The sequence below is a fragment of the Cynocephalus volans genome, chromosome 1, assembly GCF_027409185.1.
Source record: "Cynocephalus volans isolate mCynVol1 chromosome 1, mCynVol1.pri, whole genome shotgun sequence".
In the NCBI taxonomy this organism is placed as follows: Eukaryota; Metazoa; Chordata; class Mammalia; order Dermoptera; family Cynocephalidae; genus Cynocephalus; species Cynocephalus volans.
This window is the reverse complement of record NC_084460.1, coordinates 132,068,597-132,082,573: the sequence shown is the minus strand read 5'-3', so window position 1 is coordinate 132,082,573 and position 13,977 is coordinate 132,068,597. Positions and strand designations below refer to the sequence as shown.

The 13,977-nt window shown below is 32.8% G+C and overlaps 1 protein-coding gene across 1 annotated transcript in view; it reads right to left on the bottom strand.

The window, feature by feature from the left end:
• Positions 1–13,977, bottom strand: part of ATG3 (autophagy related 3) — a 29,371-nt gene that overhangs the window by 14,959 nt on the left and 435 nt on the right. Inside the window, exons 2-5 of the mRNA XM_063103329.1 lie at positions 11,445–11,486; positions 7,805–7,854; positions 5,051–5,121; positions 3,622–3,729 (exon numbers count right to left, since the gene is read on the bottom strand). Coding sequence (XP_062959399.1) covers positions 3,622–3,729; positions 5,051–5,121; positions 7,805–7,854; positions 11,445–11,486 — 271 coding nt within the window. The remainder of the gene's footprint in view (positions 1–3,621; positions 3,730–5,050; positions 5,122–7,804; positions 7,855–11,444; positions 11,487–13,977) is intronic.

Sequence of the window (13,977 nt, the reverse complement as noted above, 5' to 3'; positions counted from 1 at the left end):
TCAAAATACCAATGACATTCTTCATGGAAATAGAAAAAACAATCCTAACATTCACAGAGAACAACAACACTCTGAATAGCCAAAGCAATCCTGAGCAAAAAAAAGTAAAGCTGGAGGCATAACACTATGTGACTTCAAATTATACTACAAAGCTATAGAACCAAAACAGCATGGTACTGGCATAAAAATAGACACTCAGATCAATGGAACAGAAGAGAACCCAGAAATCAACCCACATACTTACAGTCAACTGATTTCTGACAAAGGCACAAGAACATACATTGGGGAAAAGACTGCTTCTTCAATAAATGGTGCTGGGAAAACTGGACATACATATGCAGAAGAATGAAACTAGACCTGCATCTCTTGCCATACACCAAAATCAACTCAAAATGGATTAAAGACTCACTACCTGAAACTATAAAACTACTAAAGGAAAACAGAGGGAAACATTTCAGGAGGTAGGACTGGGCCAAGACTTTATGAATAAAACCCCAAAAGCACAAGAAACAAAAGAAAAAACGAATAAATAGGATGATATCAAAAAAGTATTTATTATACTAAAAAGCTTCTGCACAGCAAATGAAACAAACAACAGAGTGAAATGACAGTCTAAAGAATGGGAGAAAATATGTGCTAACTATACATCTGACAAGGGATTAATATCCAGAATATACAAGGAACTGAAACAACTACACAGGATAAAACCAAATAACCCAATTTGAAACATGGGCAAAGGAAAAGGTAGTTGAAAAAATGCTTAACATCACTAATCATCAGGGAAATGCAAAGTCAAACCACACTGAGATATCAACTCACCCTAGTTAGACTGGCTATAATCAAAAAGACTGAGAATAACAAATGCTGACAAGGATGTGGAGAGAGAGGAACTCTCCTGCACTGTTGGTTGGACTGTAAATTAGTACAGCCACTATGGAAAACTGTATGGAGGTTTCTCAGACAACTACAGATACATCTACCACACGATCCAGCAATCCACTTCTGGGTATATACCCAAAGAAATGGAAATCATCATGTTGAAGGGATACATACACTCCCATCTTAATTGCAGCTCTAGTTACAATAGCCAAGACATGGAATCAACCAACATGGGGAATAATTGCAGTTTGAGGAAGTAGGCATGCTGATAGTATTGATCTGATCATCATACCTTGGACACAGGTGTTGACAGTCAGCTTGGTGCCCAATGAGTATGTACAATCATGAAAGATAAATTAAAAAAAAAAAAAAGAAGAAAGAAAAGAAAAAGAAAGCTCAAATGACTCTAATGAGCGTTAGTACTCTCAAGAGCTGTGATGGTGAATTTTACATCATCTTGGCTAGGTTGCAGTGCCCAGACATTTGGTTAAACACCAACCTAGATGCTTCTGTGAAGCTATTTTTTCGATGTGATGAACATTTAAATCACTAGTCTGAGTAAAGGAGATTATCCTCCATAAGGTAGGTGGACTTCATCTAATCAGTTAAAGGCCTTAAGAGAAAAAGACTTAAGTCCAGAAGAAGGAATTCAGCCTCCATACTATACTGCCTTAGGACTCAAGCTACATCAACCCTCCCTTGGGTCTCTAGCCTCGTGGAGTGCCCTGCAAAATTCAGACTTGCCAGCCTACATAATAATGTGAACCAATTCCTTAAAATAAATCTACCTACCTCTACCTGTACCTATACCTATATACACATCCTGTTGTTTCTGTTTCTCTGGAAAACCATGACTAATATGAAGGCTAATAGAAAAAAAAAAAGAAAAGAAACCTAGGAAAACAAGGAACAAAGCAAGGGGAACTTGAGCTGAATAAATCAGGCACCTGACCTTGTAACATCAGTTGGAAGCACTACTTTAATTAAATTAGAATATAATTTAAAGCTAAAATTCTATGGGTAGCTTTCATTAACATTAGTTAGAATTCATTATATACATGAAATAAACTGTAGTATAACACTATGTTAATTTCCATATATGAAAATGATGTTACTTGTCTCCTATCACTAGGGCAAACTTTTTTAGTTGTTAGTCAAATTTCTGGAGGTTTTTTCAATCCCATCATATTGACACCTACTTATCTTTGTGATAAATGACTTTGTACCTGGATTTTAGGATAGTGATCATAAAATAAACACAATTACACAATAGAGTAACTCATTAACTTGATAGCAGAAATGCTGCTATAACCAATGCTTCTAGTCAGTCGAGACAATTTACTACCAATGTGCTGCCCAAATCTTCCAGACATGGGAAAACTAAAGTAGAGCAGTTGAAAGATTTTGGAAAGATCAGGAAAAAAAAAGAAGTGTAACAGCACTACTCAGTGGGGGAAAAGAGGATAATTTTAAAATTATTTTAGAAAGCTGTCCAATCTGTTATTTCCTCTAGGCCTTGGCATAACAACACTCAACTCATTAAGCAGCAATTTCATACAATGGAGCCTAAATCCTGAATCTGTGCCTGTATCTCCATAAGGAAACATACAGCAGCGTACTTTATTCAAAGTAGAAGAGAAACTGACCTAAGGCGGTACTTTTACCTGTGCAGATTACTTAGCCCTGTGTCTACTGCAGTGAGTCTCAACAAGGGCAGCAAATTTGCCCCTCATGGGAAATCTGACAATATCTGAAGGCATTTTTGATTGTCACAATTGCAGGATGCTACTGGCATCTAGTGGACAGAGGCCTGAGATACTTCTAAACATTCTACAATGCACAAGAAATTCTACAACAGAAAACTGCCCAACCCCACATGTCAATAGTGCCAAGGATGAGAAACCCTGCTCTATTGTTACTGCTGAAGAATTACCTCCTAGTCTGTAGGACTCAGAGAGAGAAAACTTTTTAGCAACATGAATTTAAACTTAGAAAACATTTTCTTCCTTAAAACTAAGTCATAAATGGTAGTTAGCTACAGCAGCACACAGTAAGATGCATTTACAATGTTACATAACTACAGTGGCAAAATAGTTTTATGAGTTGGAATAAGAAAGTATATTCAGAGTTCCAAATAACTTACACAACCGTACACTTATTAAAGTCTTAAATGCCATTCATTTAACAAATATTAATTAAGCAATTTCTATATCAGACACTATGATATTGAGGATTCAACAATGAACCTCTACCCTCATGAAGCTTACAATACTTAAAATTTCTTTTAGTAGTCATTCAACAAATATTAAATATTTTCAGATTCCAGTTTTCTGGGTAAAATAAATATAAGTATGGCATAGTTTCTGTCATCAAGGAGCTCATGATTCAGCAATGGAATGACATATAAGCAAGAGATTCTAATTCTAAAGCAAAGTAATAAGCACATGCAGTATGTCTGATTGGCTTTATTTTTTTCCTCTTTTTATTTAGAAATTAAGAAAATAATAAAGATATTTTAAATTGCAACTGAAGCAGCAAGTGCTATAGAAATTTGGTATTCTCCAGGGGCTTATTTTTTTCTCTTTTTTCCCAATTTGTCCTCCAGTTTCTTTTGGATAAAAGTCTGCTGGGACAAAACTGTGCCTATGTATCCTCTTTTTTTTAAATCAAGGCTTTATAAAAGATTGTGAAAGAGTTTAAAACAATTTAAACTAAATATATGCCATTCTGTTCTCCTCTTACCTGTGTTGTGATATGTATCTACCCATCCCCCATCACCATCATCTTCTTCAATGATAGCTTCCAATTCATCTGAATATTCCATCTGTTTACACCGCTTGTAGCACGGCACTTTTAAAAAAAGGCAAATACAGTTACCAGTACATAATCTTCTAACCATAAATCCATTAGGAAGAAGAAAAAGTTTATTCCATAAAATATGATATGTAAACCAGCAAAATATTAAGTATTATACTTCACTTCTAATGAAAGTGAGTAAGAGTTACATTCAGCCTACAAACACATAATAATTTGAGCACATTTATCTTTCCCAAAATTGTTTTGTCAGAAGACAAGTAGAAAGGCTCTGTGGGAGTATTCTACGTATTCCTTTACCATGATGGTCTGTGAAGAGCAGCAGGCTGAAGCCAGCGATTAACTGTTCAATTCCAGCAGTGAATAATAATACCTTATTATATTGGCTTTACTTTGAAAACATGTAGGTACCATCTGTCATACTACTACCTGCAGTTAAGGTGACCTCTGATTTACAAGGCTAAAGAAACTTTCAATATATATTTCGTAATTCATATTTGAGTTCCAATTATTCACAATGGATAAAACAGTTTAAAATTCACCAAACTGCTAAATTTTACTGGTGCCAAGTTCTGCATATAGCAAATGTGTCAATGAACAGGTATTATTCATAATCCTGAAATTGAAAACTATAAGGTAAAAACATTATGCAGGGTCAGCAAATTACTATTAATCTGACTTTTTTTAAACAATCAGAATATAAATTATCAATCCTAATAAAAAATATGCTGTTGAAAAGAAAAATCTGCTGCTCTGTACATGTTATTTTCCCTTTCCTCTACTGGGTAAATTAGATCAGAAATCACTGTATAGTTATGTGATGATTTAGGGACTATAAGAACCTTCTGATGTTGGTTTTAAGTTAACTTCATAAACACAATACTACCCGTTTCAAAACATTTTTTGGTGTCTACAGGCAATCCTTCAATGGCACAATGGATAATAAAATCTTTAGCTTTGAGCTTTTTAGTATCAACTTCATTTTCAATGAAAAATTTAAGTTTAAAGATTAAAATCAAATAGCTAAAAAAATTATGATTATGAAGTGAACTTCAAAAAAATCCAATTAGAAGAAGTCCAACTTTCCTCAGGGCCCTCTTCCTTCATATCTTGACAACTATAACTTTTTGGTAAAAATAAATAACAAAAAGGAAGAGGAGATAAAAATCAACTAAGGAAAAACCACCACAGCAACAAAAAACCCAGAGCCTGATTAAATTTCCAAATTTCTGTCTGAGAAAAGTTGTAAGTACAGTTTTGAGTATGAATTAGGATCAGTAAGTGCTAAGGGTTTTTTATTGTTGTTTTAAATACAACTGCAAAATTTACTAATGTATATATACAACATAATTCTTACCATTTTTGGTTACCAAAAATTGTTTGCCTGTTGGTAGGTATGCCTTCACTTTCAATTCTTCCCCTGTAGCCCTTGAAAAACAGTGAAAAGCACCAAAATACAAAATATATTTTAAAAGACAAATATGAAACAAAAGATATCACATGTACATCTTAAAACTACAAAATACACAGCCATGAGAAAATTATTTTAGGATTGGTTTGGGAAGGATGCCATTAAGTGACATTTGTCAGGTCATAAAAAAGCACAACAATAATATAAATGAAATATACTAAAAGATGCAGATAGACCTAAGAGAATTTGGATTAAATATGAAACAAAAAAGGTAGGATAATATAAAATTATTAAGCAACTATTATGTTTGCCTCTAGACAAAAAGAAAATGCTACTCCTTAAGTAAGCTATAGTCCAATGTACAATCTCTCAGATTTTTAATCCTAAAGTACTACTCATCTTGAGACCAAGTAGAGGCAGAAAAAAAAAACAAAACAAAACGCATAACATTACATAACAAAGTAGGTGGTTGGCAAGATCTGTACTCCTACCACTACATTAAAATAGGAACTAAGAGACAAAAGATGCTTTGAATCACAAGATAATAATATTGAAAACAATAATGCTTGAAAACAAACCAAAAAAGCCTTTTTACGGAGGGCTTATTAAGTATAGGACTTAGAACTCTAACAATTAATCCTAACAACTCTAAGAGGTAGGTAATATTGTATTAAGATTTTGTAGGTAAGTAAACTAATTAAAGCTTAAGAGGTCAGGTTGCTCACAGTGGCAAAAGCAAAAGGTGGAAGAACCAGGATCAGGCCATGTGATTCCAGGGCTCCTACTCTTAAAAGCTACTCCCTCTGTGGGTCATAGCCACTGCTAACATTTCTGAGTTACTCTGACAGCTCTCATACATTTGTTCAAAGATTCTTCTACGGGTCATCTACTGGATGTTCAAACTATAAATCTGAATCAAGATAAAGTCAGGAAATGCCCTCATGTCATTCCACAGCCTTCTAGTCTTCTTTCGACTAGTACCAAGTGTCAAATTCAACAATGTCATTGCAATGCTTGAAGTTCTGAGAATAGAAGTTAAAATAAGGTCATGATAGCACTTGTGCACACAAAGGCATTAGCATCAAAGTAATGTTTCCAGCACTGATTTAAAATGAATTGCTCTTTTGGCCCCAGCAATTCAGCCAGAAATGTGGACAATGGAGTGGGAGCATAATTGAGTTCTGAGTTACAATAAAATTATTTTAACTGTCATAATTCATAAACTGGAACTATAAACTACCAGTACCTGCTAAAAGAAGATCCAGTTCATATATACAGACCACTATAACAATGCTACAAACCAGATACCTAAACTACTTAGACAATTAAGGGTTACTACAAAGAAATCTCAACAACAAAAAAAGCATATCTATCATACTGAAGAAAATCCTAAATCAGTTTTTTTCCCCCACAAAACGAGTATGTTAAATTTTATATGCCTATTTGGCTTGAAATTTATATAAATTATAGACCAGAATCTAGTTAAATATATTTTTAACAGAAAATTTAGCATAGTGGGGAAAAACACCCTTACTAAATCAGAGCGCTTCTTTGATATGAACACAACTTTAAATTTGGAACAGAAATACATGTAGAAAAGAAAAATACATAAAAATAAATGAACCTGATATTTTGACCTTTCTTGGTACATAAGAAATGATGCCCTAAAAGATAAAGGTCAATCAATAAAAAGCAATGACAACTGTTTCAGGAAAATGTTAAATATAAAAATGAAGAAAAATAAAATAGGCCACAGATGAAAGAAAGTTCCAACTCTGGTTTAAAATAGTTTATTTAAGCTCTTTAGTTATTAAGAAGAATAATATCAATTAGAACCTTGTTAATTCTAGAACCCCTGCCCCCAATCAAAACTGTACCTTTCAACTACAATTTAAGAAATGCTATTAGGGGAAAAAAAAAAAAAAAAAAAAAAAAAGGATACAACAAATTGAAGCACCTACATCCAAAACAGGTGATAATCTGAAACAATACTACCCTAAATTAGTTCTGTTTCAGCAGCTGTCAAGGAGTTTTTACCACAAATACTCGAAAATCATGAAACTGCATTTGTTTTAAAAAAATTGTTTTTATTCAGATATTTAAAAATATATGTTGTAAGAACTACTAAATTGTTTAAATTTGTAATTAAAAGAAAAGTTAAAGAAAAAAAATTTAAACTCTGTTATGAGCAGTATCATGAACCTTTTAACTGTAGCTGATTTCTAAAGAGGAAGCATACTTTTGTATCTTAATAGAAAATGTTCATGTCTTATGTTTTAAAAAACCTAAAACTGCACAATCTCTGCATTTAGTAATGTCATAAACATTTTTCAATAAATATTTGTTAACTTGAAAATAAATCCGTTGATCAAATTTATTACTATTGAACACTATTTTTTAAAGAACCACGAGATTAGACCTAGACACTGTAAAGGAAGAAAAAACTAAGAAAGGAAGTAAATGCACTTATCTCAAATATTGCCATCTTTTGTGCTAACAGAGCAAAATGAAATAGGTATAACACCTGCTTTCTTTTATTTCACTTTGAGTATCACTGGGGCACTGTTTAAAAGAAAAACCTACTGAAAGAGGGCTAAATTGATCACTGTAATTTTCATGCACTAAGGTATTTTCCAAAATGCCATAATTCTAAAGCCACACCTTTTACTAATTTTCTATTCTTCACTCAAGATTGCTTACCATTGCCATGTTGGACAGTGATGGACTAAGTGATCTCCAGCTGCCACAAACTATTCAGGAATATGAAGAAAGGAAAAAGAAAAATTGAGCATCACAGACAAAATATAAAAATGATCATCCTGAATAACCCAATAATCAACTAAAATGCAAACCGCACCAAACCTGACTGAAGATTTATTTTGATGATTATCATATTTCAAAAATTTTTAACATACATGAAAATTCAAATTAATTTTAAAAGGAAAAAACATTGAATGCTATTTTTTAAAAATTCAATTTTTATCATTAGATTAAATAATGCCAAAAGCACATAGCATCAGGAAATTAATAAAGGTAAAGCTACAGGATTTAAATGCTAAAATCCATTTTATGGATATATAAAATGTACAGAGATTCTTGCTTATGATTGAAAACTCAATGAGAATCTTTGAAAAAATTACTAAATAGATACAGATCTATGATGTAAACCTATTTTATTACATCACAGTGCACATTTCTTCTCCTTCCTCTTTCATAATTTTTAAAAAAATAAGTACTTGCCAATTTCGAAAACTTTTTCATACTCTTAAAGTAATCATTAATGAGAGAGAAATATAGTGCCCAATAATGGGAAAAAAGTTGGAAGCTTTTGGATCGACTCTGAAAACACCTACAAAATTAAGAAATGAAATCCACTAACAAACCTTGGACTTTCTGGGAAGACTGAACACTGTATAAGTTTTTATTTTTCTTCAGAAATAAAAATCAGGCTCAGAAAGAAACAGTTTAACCTTTTGAAAATTTCCAGTTTACACAAACATGAGCTGATCTTACTGAGATAGAAATCCTGATTATTCTTGAGAGCATAAAATGAAAGTCTGGTAAGCGTAACTGCAGTGTCCCAATTCAAGCAAGATGAGCACATATTTCTCAATTACTTCAATTTCACAACAGCTCTAACTTAAAATCTTATATTGTTCATGGGTTTATTACATAGCAAAAAATTACAATATATTTAATCTTCTTTCTAATGCCTTTCTGAGAAAGCACGGTCTACAAAAAATACTCTTAAATTGAGTAAAATTCTATCACATAAGAATTATAAGAATAACCTCTTTTAAGATGATGATTAAAAGATGAGATATAGTAACTGTATTCCCAACAGAAACTTTATAAATATTTACATATTTTTATTTCAAATAGTCTTTTTATTATTTAAACTGGTTAAGTAAAGATAAGCACTGAAGTGGAAAAAATGTCTTTCCCCCAAGTTTAAGCATTTTGGAGTCATTGCAACCAGATTCTCCATTTAGCTCTGTTGTTATCTGGAACTAGTTTATCACCACCAAAGTAATAATTTAACATAATGCAAGCAAAACAAAGGATTAAAAATTAAAAATTCTTTAATTACATTGCCTTGAGATAAGACTCTAATATTTTATCCCCTGGTCTTTCTGGCAGTATCTATTTTAAAAATAACAAAAACACTAGAAGGTAATAAAAACTATTCTTTAAAAATGCAGAATTTTACTGATAGTTAGTACATGTGTACATTTTAATTAGTAAGTGTGTACATTTGCCCTCATTAACAATGGCCGTTATTATTTGCTTCATATGTTCAAATGAAATAAAATGTAAGATGTAGACTTAAATTTCTAAATTATCAATATTGATTGCAGTAGCTGTCTCTTAGTAATTAAACATTCTCCTGTGGGATTTATCATCAATAAATATTGCGGAATTCCAAAAAGACAGAATCAATATTCGTATTTTGATGAGCAACTTTATTCATCAAGCTATCCTCTATTAATAGTACTGTACTTAATCAAGTCATACACACATCTAATAACATATTTTTTTTCCAGACAATACTATTAGATACTGGCCATCCCTCTTTTTAAATACAATACTTCCGCACCTCTCAATGAAAACAAAAAGATAGCTGGAGGCTGACAGGCAGAAGCCCAGATACAGACAGAGGAAATAAATGAACAAATCAACTAAGAATATCGTATTTACCCAAAGCAAATGATGCCCTCTTATTTTCTTCCTCCAGCCTTTTTCCAGTTTAACTCAATTCTGTAACTGTGCTCTATCCCAACCTAGTAGTATGGGCTTGGTACCCAGCTGGGCTAGTTTTGCCTGGGCTTTTTTTAAAAGGGGGAAAATTCATAAATTGCTTCATGATGCAATTAAAGTGTAATCATTATTCATTCTACATAAATTCCTGTTTTAAAACAGCTTAATTCTATCTAACACCACAGACCTGCATCACTAACTCCAACTATCTGTGTAAGTCATATTCACACAGAAGAGATAAAGCCGAAGAGTAGAAAAAGAACAGCAAATTTTCATCTCTGCTCTAGAGTTTAGATACTTAAAGAGCCATGTCTAAATTACACCTTTATTTGGCAAGAATGATAATGATATCCTTAAGATCAAAACTTAGCTTTACTGGGCATTCAAGGTATTAAACTCATGAAGCCTAAGGAAGAACAGTTCCTTTAGAGGATGTCTCGTCCAAATTCCTTTTCATAAATGAAGAAACATGAAACCTGGGTCTAGACAGCTTAACCAATTTGTCAAAGTTATAAGAAATTACAGAAATGGATCTAGAAAGCTGGTCTCCTAGGTTCTTTCCACCCACCATATGTCTTCACTAAAAATAAAGACAAATTTAGATAAAAGATCAATTTAGCACAACATTCTTAGAATTCACAACGCACTGGGATTAGAGAGACTCCACAATTGAAAATTGAAAGATCAGTTAATTCTCTAGCTTGAGGTCTTGTAAATTACAGCAGCAGCCTCATCATAAAACATGGCTAATTTCAAAATGTTTCTTTCAAAACAATGAATAAATTCTATTACCAATAAGTGTTGTTTTCAGTGAGAGCTAAAGATCAAGCTTAAATAAATTCTTTGTCTTTTATTAAGAACAAAATAAGTCCGACACAACCTTAACTATTCATAAAATTTAGTCTGAAAGGTTTTTGGCTCAGTTTTTCTCTAAGGATAACTAAAAAAACCCTACCTAAATGAAAGAGAACTCTTTTCTTATACAGATTTGATGAACAAGTAAAATGATTCCTCAAAACATAATTCTATGTTAAAAGTTCAATAAAATTAAAACTGGTCTATAAAATAGCTGTTCCAGCATTAAGCAATTTCAAAATTACTTGTTAGTAGAAAAAGTGAAAGAATGGTGAAAAAAAAAAAAAATCAGTATCAAGCATGTGGCAATAAAATATTTAAGGTGAATATTAATATCCAAGCAGTGACAGAAATTTCTAAATGGAAAGCCATGAAAACTCACAATTGGTATAAGACAGTGCCGAAATACAGAAAATGCTACAGAGCCCACTGCACAGCTCTATAAACACAAACATGAGTGAAGGATAAGTAATCATAGGAATCTTTTCCATTCCGTTCCCCACCCTCGTCTCTATATAAAGAGGAAGTACAGAGAAATATGAGAAGTAGCAAACTGAGAGGGAACTTAACATCTTCTATGGGAAGTAGAAATCCCTATAAGTCACTAATTTAGTCAACAAAATCTAATTTTACTCAAATCAAAATTAAGTTTTTTTATAAAGCAGAAAAGCCACCCAATTTATGTAATTATAAAGTACACAGGCTTCAGAATATCTTCAACACTCACCTCTTCTGGGGTGATAACACCCGTTTCCTTAAATTTTGATTCCTAAAGAAAGCCAGAAGAATAACAGTATTATACCATCTTTCACTTTCAGTTAAAACATATTTGGGGGGCAACTAGTTAGCTGGCACCCTTCTAGGTAACATATCTGTCTCTGATACCTGACCATAAGGAATATACAAGTCTAATGTAGGAAACTGACCCGAAAATAATTAAAATATAATTTGATCAGTGCTTTAATAGAGCAAATCTATTTGGAAAAACATTTAAAGGTGTAAACAACCACAAAGCCTTAGTGATTTGGTGAAATGATCAAATATCTTTATTTTACAACACTGTAAAAATGTCTTAAAGATGTTTAGACATCTTACAATTCAGCCAGTGTCCTATTTAAACTGAGTAATATGAGAAACCAAATCTAGAAATCATTTAACATTTTTTCATTATTCTCAATTTCACCAAGGTACTGATACGATATTCTCTCTAAAGTAAGGGTGCTATTGACTAAACTTTTCCTAAATTTTAAGTTATATGTAAGATTTTGTGGTAGAGTCTACAAAACTGAAAAGATTTATAAGTATTATTCAACAAATATTTATTATTATTTGCCAGGCACTACTTGAGGCAATGAGGATACAGATGTGAATAAAATACACCAAACTCATCCTTGCACTCATAAGGAGTTTAAACTCTAGGGGAGAGAGAAAAGCCAAATAGTAATGAATACCATACCATGAAGAAAAATGAACCAAAGGAAACGGCAGGGTGGAGGAGTAGAGATGGCCATATTTAAAATAGAATGGTGAGAGAATAAAGACTTTAAAGATAAGGTGACTTGAACACATTAAGAAAAGGAACAAGCCATGAGGCTGTCTAGGGGAAAAGCATTTCAGGCAGAGGGAAGAATAATGCAAAGTCCAGGAGGCAAGAGTGTGCCTGATGGAGTAATAAAGAGGTCAGGTTGGCTTAAGCAAGAGTGATCATGGGATAGAACAGTACATGAGATTGAGACCTCTACCAATCAAGTAGAGCCTTGAAGATCATTGTAAGGATTTCGGCTTTTACTTTATGTATGTCTTCTATTTTTTTTTTTTTTTTCTGTGACCGGCACTCAGCCAGGGAGTGCACCGGTCATTCTTATATAGGATCCGAACCCGCGGCGGCGGGAGCGACGCCGCGCTGCTAGCGCAGCACGCTACCGAGTGCGCCACGGGCTCAGCCCTATGTATGTCTTCTAAACAAAATATGACTGCTTTTAATTTTTACTTGCTGAGAGAAGGCCGTTATTTCTTTTCTGGAGATTTTGTTTTTTCTCCTTGTCTTCATTCAACTAGCAGAAATCTATAAGGATTCTCTCTGCAAACCAAGTTTGCACAGGAAGTGACAAGGACAGAGTCATTAATTCTGCTTTATTATTAAAAATATACACCATACATACTGATATTCAGTTTGGTGAAAAGGCAAAATGATTCCTCAAAACAATTCTATACCGTAGTTCAAGAAAATGCAACCGACTTATACTATAGCCATTTCGTATTTAATTTGGGAGGTCTTTTGTTCCTCTCTCCCTGAAACTAAGGAGTTCAACTAAGAACAACTGTGTATTATTAAAATACCGTATACCTATGTAGATATGCTATTCTGAAAAGATAACATAATAAATATGCAAAAGAAGCATTTGATTTAAATGTCAAAATTATTTTCATTTTGAAATGGTTGACTGAATATTCTTAATTAAGATGATTTTCGTAGTAAAATATAAGCAAAGAAGAGTTGAAATTCTCATTCCTGGCTCTTTTATTTACTTGGCCCAGCAAGGTATTGTTTAAAATCAATATTAGAAATAATTAGTATAAAAAAGGTATAGACCTAACATTTCACTTCCCTTTGTCATAGAAAGGGAGCAAAGTAAAACTGTCAACTACTCCCCTTAGCATAACAGAATATTTCATCCCCAAGCCAGGACTCGTAAAATTTTAACTGAAGGCTCAAAAACAAAAACAAAAAAACCACTAAACAAGAACTTGCCATTCATTTACTGTACTATCACTGCTCACTCTTCAGAAAGCAAAAATAAAATCACAACAAAAAACTTACTCTAAAATGTAACAAAAGAAAAACTTGAATGCACCTATAGAAATTTATCTTTAACAATAAGAAAATCAGTCACTGCTGTTATTAGCCAATGTGTCACAATTTTTAACCTTAAAAATACTGTACTATTGACAATATGTAAAAAGTTATATATCTAGGAGGTCCAAGCTGCTCCTTATTGTCACTTAAGCCCAAGATTAATAGCCCGTTATGGCTATTCTAAAAGCTTGTGAAGAGAGATTTTGCTCGTTAGCCGGGTTCAATGTTACTGTTTGAAATGTTGCAAATTTCACCTCATTCCTCTAAAATATAAACGAGTTGGGACCTCAGTCACAACTTAACCTACTTCATACTTTCAAGTACAAGAGACTTTTTACGAAACTTGAATGAAAAAAGTGACCTGTGATTTTAGTACCAAACACCGATTTCATTTTTTAAAAAG